At 38.5% G+C, this 9320-nt stretch overlaps 1 protein-coding gene across 1 annotated transcript; it reads left to right on the forward strand.

Annotated features, from left to right (window-relative positions):
- The first annotated feature begins 69 nt into the window (after window positions 1–69).
- On the forward strand, window positions 70–5095 carry LOC125482113 (importin-8-like). The gene is made up of 2 exons (XM_048594110.1): window positions 70–464; window positions 4109–5095. The coding sequence occupies exons 1-2, from the start codon at window positions 269–271 to the stop codon at window positions 4204–4206; spliced, it is 294 nt and encodes a 97-aa protein (XP_048450067.1). The 5' UTR covers window positions 70–268; the 3' UTR covers window positions 4207–5095.
- Window positions 5096–9320: the final 4225 nt, after the last annotated feature.

The following is a 9320-nucleotide window of genomic DNA, read 5'->3' on the forward strand; positions in this document are numbered from 1 at the left end:
TGAGCATCGCAATTATATGTCTCAACTGTGAATTTTTTGATCAGGATTTCCTGTAACTGCTACACCATTGAAAAAATAAGTGACTAAGTCTTAAGTTGCAAAGTTAACCAATCTGCTGGTTTTCTGTAAAATCACATTTCTGCCATAGCTACTAACTTGCCGTTCCATCAAAATGCAATAGATGGCAGAAGAAAGAAAAAGAGCACCTTTAACAGCAACAGCTCCAATCATTCTCTTTTAGTAGGGTATCCCCCTGCACCAGTATGTTATGCACTACAGACAGAGAGATGCCAATATTGTTGTGGGAGAGTTGTGTGTTTTACAACCTGGAGTTGTTTTTGTTACAGGAGTACAGAGTAGAGATGCTGCCTGGTATCAGACTCTCACTGCCCCCTTGAGTGAGGACCAGAAGAAACAGTTGCAGGAAATCTTTACACTGACAGAACAACGGAAAAATGAAGCAGGTTAGTGTCAAGTGCAGCATTGTATTTTTTTTTAAGTATAACTGGCAATAAATGTTAAGAATGTTTGGACTCTGAACATGCAATTAGTCCTCACTTAAATTGATAGTTGCATCCCTGAAAATTGCAACTTTAAGTGAAACAATTTTAAACAAATTGCATTTTACCATGAAAACCAGCTTACAAATGTAGTTAGGTTCTCTAGTACTTTCCTCATCAGAAACGTAGCCTTTAAGTTATAATGATTCATATCACTGAATTCCATTTCGAGTAACTGAAATAACTTCCAAGACAAAATCAAAAATATAAAAGAAAATTTGTAACTAACTGCTGGCAGTACCTCCTGCTGGTTGCCTGTCTTGCCAGCTCACCATATGTCTCTCTCTGTCTGACCTTACTGATTGCTGCAGACTCTCAAACTTGCGACCTTTACTGCTTTTTGACTTGCCATCTCGCCGAACCTCCCACTTCCCCAGTTCCCTGCCCACTGCTTCCATCTCCTCAACCTTTTCCTTTCGTAGTCCAAATCCGATCCGAATTTGGAACTCTCGGATTATGGAAGTGCGGGTCCTGATTGTGCAGATGTACTGAGTTAGGACTGCTTTAATGGATTTTTTTTTTTTTTTTTGAAAATTCTCCTGCTCCTTGCTTCCCTTTTTTGTAAATGAGTGCTCTCGAAATGACAAGCAAGAGGCAGAAGGAGCTGCTGAAGCATTGTGTTTTGCTGGATCAAACTGGTGAGCGCATGAATATGTGTTTTCAAACCACCCTAAAGATCTTGGTCCTCTAAACCCCACCATCAATTTGCATACTACTTGTTTCTTCTACGTGAAGGTTAAGTGAATGAGGAATAATGGTAGATTGTCTACTGTCTGAATAAACTTCAGCATTTACTTCCAAGATGATGCCATTGGGCCAGGAACAAGTAGCAATCCAACAAATGATCCAGACCCTGGTGAGTAAAAGCTCCCGGATGCAAACCATGGTTAGCAGCACCTTCACTTCTGCTTCTCATCCCTCGTCTCCAGAACCCTAGCTTGCAGTAAGAGATTTTTTTTAAAGGCATCCATTATGTTGGTCGTTCTGCACAATCCTGATGTGTACTTTCACAAGCAGAGACTCCGTTTCAGATCACATCTGGATCTGGGACACTGAATGAGGGGTTCAGCAAGTAGAAAGTGGGAGATTTAGGAAGTGAGAGGTTTGAAGGGGAAGGATTGGGAAGTAAATGACTGAGAAAGTGAAACAAACTGTAAGTCAGAGGGCCAGCATTAAAAAGGTGAATAAAGGGAGTGGGAGAGGCCACTACAAAATGGTGTTGATCATGTGGCCCTACATCAGCCTGGCATATTTTTAAAATCTCACAACTCTAAAGGTCTCTTTGACTGATTGTTAAAGCAAAACAACATAAAACACAGCACTGTTAAATGGGAACTTGATGTGTTCTACTCCCCCTTTCACCACCCTCTGGAAGCTTTAAAATATACTCCTTTTGACTGGTAACACATAAGTTTCCGCAGTACTGTGGATTGCCTGGTGATGTCACTAGTGGACTTGATCCTTAGAATGATATTCAAATTTCAGTATTAAACGAGAAAGTTTGCTAAAGCTTTTTATTTCTCAGTATTGGAAGCTTCTGGGAAAATAGATGGAATTAACAAAACTCATAACCTTCTCTATGGTTTCAAACTAAGAAAATCTTACATGGAATTAAATGAAATTTCTGACAGCATAAAAGATTTTTTGGCTCAACTGGTCTGTGTTGATATTTACGCTTAACAAAAGTCTCCATCAAGCCTGCTTCAGCTCACAACATCTACCCATCTGTCTATTAATTTATCCCTCGCATTTATTCACTTAAATGCATCTGTGGTATTCACCGCAACCATTATTTCTGGTAGTGAGTTCCACAGGAAACCTTATTGCATTGTCTGTCCAACTTGAAATTATATGACTTGATTGCAAGTTACTGAAAAAATTTACCGTAAATGTTGTATAACAGTGTCAGGACCCTGGTGCAACCTTGCAATGATGTTACAGAACTGTACATCGTTATGCACAGCATAAATAGAGCAATGTGGATGGAGTTAGGGCACGCTGCACACTGTATTGCACTCTGTTGTTTAATTTGAGCTTTATGGTGGTGTTTTACATATGGACATGAACACAAGAAGATAGTAGTCCTCACCGAATGTGACTATAAGATCACAATCTGGTATGTATGTGATTGTCGTATATATCCATATTTAATATTAGAGTATAGTATGTGGTGTTACTTTGAAACTTGAACCTGAGGACAGTTCTTGACTTTGTTTTCACCTCGTGCAGTCTGTGTTGAACACTAAATTCACATTGTGGCATCAAATGTAACAGTAAAGAAGTAGATGTGTGTTTCAAAAGCTGAAAGAGCTCTTCAATCCCCAAAGGGTTCAATAAAAGTAAAGTTGATGAAATTAAATAAAATATCTATTCATTAGATAATTGAAATTATGGAATGCCAGAACAGGTTTTTTGGTTCATATTAGTTTTTCTGAATAAATGACTGATTGGACAACACACAAGCTGAAAATTGATGTTCTTTCCAATGGACTTTCGGGATTTTTCTGTAACTGAAACATCATTTGTCTCTGCTGACATGAGTATATTGAGCAGATTCCTCACTGTCAAGAGGTAAAGATGTTTTGATGTGAAAGGTTTATCCATTGTAACTTGCGTGACAATGTTTTTTGGATGTGTTCCACAGGAAGTGTGGAATTTGTGTGTGAAAACCACTAATAATCCCCCGTCACACTCTTCCTCCGATTTTAAATGTGACTAGTGTTTATGCATATGCCTTTCAGTGTTTTGCCTGTATGCTGTTTTAGCTTTTACATCATTTCATATGGCAAAATGTTCAGCCTCCAAATGAGTCAGGGCATCTACAAGTCAATCCAGGGTTTTGTTGCCAGGATTTCTACTGGCTGTATTGGCTGCCATTCCATGATTCCTCATTCTTCACTCCGAAAATCCTAACAAATTGCCTTGGGAATCATAGAAGATAACATCATTTTTGAACTAGATATGATGAATTTTTATTTTCACGATTGAAGATTTGAGGAAAAGTTCAGACTTTAAATTGTATTAGAATATGTCTATCGTTGGCGAGCTTTGAAAACCCAATTGGAAATGGCTGACAAATTTTCTTTGCAACGTAGTACCAGAGGCAAATGTTGTTAACTTCCCATTTCTGAAAAAGTTACTCAGTACTGTAATTTTTGATTACTTGTAATTTGTGCCAGACTGCTTGAACATCTGAGGACAATGCTATTTTGGTATTCAGTGCAGGAGAAATTTTTATAGATTGAGCTGAGTCAAATTTATTTGACATTAATGAACTAGTGGGAATAGAGGAGAAGACAACCGCAGGCATGTTTCAGAATTCCAATAAAAGCAGAATGAACAAAGCTGAAATCTGGTTCATGAGTGACTCCTTTATCCATTTCCTTGGTGTTTTTAAATTTAACAATAAAATTTAAACTAACTTAGTATTGAGATTTTCCAGATGGATTTTTGGAAGATGACGAATATGCTATAATTGTATGATTTAAGTCTTCTCCCATTTCAGGTTTGAATTCTGTTCAATATTTCATTTTCTTTCATTTTCTTAGAATCCAAGAAAATTGAAGGACAGGGTGGCTATAAGTTTGACATAACTGCACCAGTTCCCACAGCGTTCAATTTTGGAGCAACCCCAGGGGACAACTGACCTACAGATGGCATTTTATTAAACTTCAGGGCATCATGAAAAAATTCTTCCATCCATCAGCATTACTGAAGCTGTCGGTAGACCTTCGGTACTAGTGTTGAACCCTTCCAGTGCTGAATCGTAACTTTATCATTTGAGGGTTTTGTCGGTGTTTATTTTCTTCCTCAAGTGAACAGAGTGAAAATCATCTCCTCTCTCCCACCCTCTCCCTCTGCAGGCACTACGGGGAAAGGTTTGGTTAACTACCACCTCTCAGGTTCCCAAAATACAGGCATTTGACGGGTTAATACAGATACATAGTGCCTTCTGTCGCATGTGGATTGCCTCAGATTTTAGTTTGGAAAGAAGTGGCATGATTTTAAAGAAAAGTACTTTAACTTTTTTTTAAATATTTACCAGAGATTTAAAAAGAATCTGTTTATTGCAGCTCTGCTATTTTTAAATTTACGTGTGGTAACTGTTTTAACATTTAAAATATTATCCTTGGTAAAAGAACCTGTGGGTTTCTGTGATTTGTGATTGCAGTGGTAGCCTTAGAGAAAAGAATTGTAGCTCCGTTAAAATTACGTGGAAATTCATAAGTCCATCTTGGTGGACAATCGTGATTCCTTTTTTCTGAAAGGGGAATAAATTTTAATAACCATGCACCGTGGAAAAATATCAATATTCTAGCAGTATGTTTAGCTGTTTAATTGCAGACGAGAGGATTTTAGACTTTTGAAATGAATTATTTTCTTGTTTATGTTATTTAGAATATCAAATACCCATCTGGGTAAAACAGGAATTGTCATGGCCGGGTTACTGTACTTTTACATTGGTTCTTTGAGAGAGCTTGTGAGTTTTCATTCTCAACTATCGGGTGCCTCAATAAAACCTTTGGTTGAGCACACTTGTCTGAATGAATTCTGTTTGCTGAAATCTAACAGGATTACAAGTTTTTGACGATTTTAGAAAGAAGCTGAGGGTTCAAGCACTATACTGCTGGACTTCATAAAGTCAACAGAGTAAAGAGGAAAGTGAGACTGGAGCTCTTGACGTGACAACATAACAAGAAAATCAACACTGGAACAGTTGTAAAGGAAGCCATACCATTGATGATCGTTTAGACTAGAACTTTTTGAGATGATGGAATATTTTCAAAGTAAACGTTAGATTCCAGAATTCGAGGAAGTAATCAGCAGCAGGTTTTTTAATACTTTCAGGGAATGGGAGTGTCACTGGCTAGGCCAGTATTTCTTGACCATCCTTAGATGCTTTTGAGAAGAAGATCATGAGCTGCCTTTTTGAACTACTACAGTCCATTGGTGTAGGTACACCTGCAATGCTGTTGCAGAGGGAGTTTCAGAATATGGTTATACATATGCGATGATATATTTCCAAGTCTGGATGGTGAGTGACTCGGAGGGGAACTTGTGGGCGATTCTGTTCCCTTGTATCTGCTGTTTCCTCCTAGAAGGTAGTGGGTCATCGGTTTGCAAGGTACTGTTGTCTTTCCTGGGAATCTCCACAAAATTGAGGTTCTGAGGACTTTGCAACAGCAATATTGCTAATTTGAATTGATGGAAGAAATACTCGAGGAGAAATCTGATTACTCTCTTGTATCCACAAGGATATGTGTTAAGGCCTCAATTAACCACATTACTTATTAACAACTTAGATAATGGCTTAGAAAATCATATATCCAAATTTGCTGCTGATAAAGTTGGGTGACATTAAGGCAATACAGATATCATAAGCAGTATTGATAGACGAGGTGAATTGGCTAAAAAATGGAGTTCAGCGTGAGCAAGTGTGAGTTTATCCATTTTGGACTTAGAAAGGATAGATATGAGAGTACTTTCTAGATGCTATGAAATTAATACGGTAAAGGACCAAAGAGACTTGGGGGTTCAGGTGCATAGATCTTTAAAATGCTGCAAACAGAAAATAATGAAGAAGACTAGTTGAATGCTGCCTTCAGGTCTAGAAGATTGGAATGGAAAGACACAGAAGTTGCGCTGCAGATGTACAAAACCCTGGTTAGACCCCACTTCGAGCACTGTGGATAGATTTGGGCACTACATCTTAGGAAATATATATTGTCCTTGGAGTGATTACAATGTCAGTTTACAAGAATGATACCTGGACTTCAGGGATTACTTTTATGAGGAGAGATTATTCAGATTAACGTGCTTTCTGTAGAATTTTAAAGGGTGATCTGTTCCAAGCCTTCAAGATATTTATAGGAAAAGACAGGGATAAACTATTTCTACTGGTTCCAGCTCATAGATCTAAGAGACATGGTTTGAAAATTAGGTCTAGACTGTTCAGGAGTGATGCAGAAGTGCTCCCTAACACACAAAGCGTGGTAGAGGTTTGGGACTTGCCTTCCACAAATGGAATGTTAGATGTTAGATCAGTTCTTAGGTTTAATTGATAAATTTTTGTTGAGCAAAGATATTATGGGATATGGGCCAAAGACCAGTATATGGAGTTAGGCCACAGATTGGTTAGCCACGATCTCATTAAATGGCAGGACAGGCTCAAAGGGCTGAATGGCATGCTCCTGTTCCTATGTTTATGTAATGGAACAGAATTGTACCGGTCCTGGAGAGGTCACCTCCAAGTATTGAGGAAAACATCCAAGCTGAAACCAGACATTTTTCGGACTATGCAATGTGTGACAAACTTGGATTTTGATTTGATAAATCCTTCAGATTTAGTGCAATGATTGAAATTTGTACCATCTTGTTTAAAACTTCATCTTCTGTTTTGAGTTAAGCATCCAGGAGTAAATTGTTGAAAGCCATTATCCATGATCCATCGTTGCAACATCCACCCCCTCAGACGGTCTTTCATGGCTTGTGGTGGCTATCATTGTCCATGTTAAATGCAGGTGATAATTTTATAGGACACGTTTTCACTTTATCATTACTGTTTCAATATAAAATACATATATTTGTTGTATTTGTACAATAAATTAGAACCTCAGCGATTCATAGTTCCATTTTCTGGGATCTTGATTATTAGTGAAGCTTATCAGGAAACATAGGCACGTTCAAATGACCAGTCAACATCCACTCTGGGTGAGGCAATCAATGAGAATTGGTTCACAGCCAGGATACTGACAAGCACTGGGTCCAGAACTGAGAGGACCTGCAACATGATGCAGATGTGTGGATGTTAGCCCTTGGTCAGGAACTGACTAGGCATCAGATCCCAAAGACCAATGACTGTCAGGACTGGGTCAGCAGATAACCATGCATTGGATACTGAGACCAGTTGATTTTTGTGATCAACTAAAAACAAAAACGAGGAAGTGGGGTTTGATAAGAAAAGCAGTTAAACGGTTGATTAGATCCAACAAGAGAATAATCATCGTCTAGCTCATCATAACCTAGAAGCAAAACAGCAAGAGTTTGGTATTATACAGTGTGACATCAATTACCCACCAGATACTTCTTTGTTGTTCTGAATCATAGATACAGTACAGATAGAGGCCATTTGGCCCATTGAGTCTGCACCAATCCTCTGATGAGTATCCCACTCAGACCCACACAGACAGTCACCCAAGGCTGGAATTGAAACCAGGTCCTTGGAGCTGTGAGGCAGTAGTGCTGAGCCACCATGCTGCCCCAAACAAGCATGCTGTGATATAAATATATAGATATCAGTCTTATGCAGTGTTTAATGCCACGTTGAGACAATAATTGACTTTGTGCTTGTCCAAACATTCAAAGTTTTTGGTTCCTGAATACCTTGTTTGATCCGTGAGTTGCTTATCTGGTTGTGAATACTTTGATGTCAATTTGGCATTTATGCTACTTGTGTGTCATCTTGGAATGGCAAATTCCCAACCTTCAAAGTGCCCAACTATGAATGTCCATACACAACTCTCCTTTTAATTAGACTATGCCTTTACCTTTATCTTTTTACCTTTTAGTTTAGTCACATTGTAGCACTGTTGCATAAGGGGAGGTAGTGAGAGGGATGTCATTCTGCTCCATCTAAGGAGACTAAATCAAACCTAAGATTATATGGTTGTGTTTACAAGCACAACCCATCAGCTCAGTGTTAGAAGAAAATCTGACATTGGCAAGAACTTGTCCAGAGGAAATAAAATGTTAGCTGAACAGTACATTCTGGGCAATTATCCAAGATGTCATTGTCATTTACAATTCTACTTCACAAAATGAAATACAGAAGAACGTTTAAATGTACTTTATATTTACTGGGTTATAAGTGTGTTCTGAGGGAACTAACCCAATCTGAAGTATGATTTTACAGAGTCAAGATACTAGGAGGCATCACAGCCTGTTCCTTATCCTTCTTTGTTCAGGCTACTCAGCCTATTGCCACCATACTTAGATCATCTAACTGCATATACTGGGAATGAAGCCTGGAAGCTTCTAGCCTGAATACCTTACATATAGGTTAACTCTACTGCCTGAAAAATAGGAGAGTGAGGATCTTTATACCTGTCAAAACCATTAGTCAAGTAGCACACATCCTTTATTTTCCCTTCACTGCTTTTGTCCACATGGCTTGGTGACTGTTTGTCAGGAAGCAATTAATCCTTGCGGATTTCTCTGGAGTCACTGGTATTGAATTAACCTGCCAGCAATTGTGTTGTAATCTGATGTAATTTGAGAGTGTGTTAACTTATTTTTCTTTTTGAAATGACCATGTGAGTAATATTAGCTCTATGTGAGGACTGATGCAGTGATTGAACCAGTCAACCAGTGCCACTTTAAAGGTGGAAACAGGGTTGTTTGGTAAAATATGTTTTTAGATGGCCAAACATTGGCTGTAAGACTTAGGAGCAGAAGTAGGTCATTCCACCCTGTCAAGTCTGCTTCACGTTTCAATGAGATCATGAGTGATCTAATGATCTTCAACTCCATTTTTCTGCTTTTTCCTATAACCCTTGGTTCCCTTAGTCATTAAAATGTCTGTCTACCTCAGTCTTGAATGCGCTTAACAACCCAGTGTTGACAGTCCTCTGCGATAAAGAATTCCTAGATTCACTATCCTTTGAGAGAAGTCCCTTCTCATCTCTGTTTTAAATGTATGGCACCTTATTGTGTTATATAGTCCTAGTTTCTCCCACAAAGGAAACAACTTCTCTGCATCTA

This window comes from Rhincodon typus, unplaced genomic scaffold (genome assembly GCF_021869965.1).
Source record: "Rhincodon typus isolate 14 unplaced genomic scaffold, sRhiTyp1.1 hic_rhity00006018, whole genome shotgun sequence".
NCBI lineage: Eukaryota > Metazoa > Chordata > Chondrichthyes > Orectolobiformes > Rhincodontidae > Rhincodon > Rhincodon typus.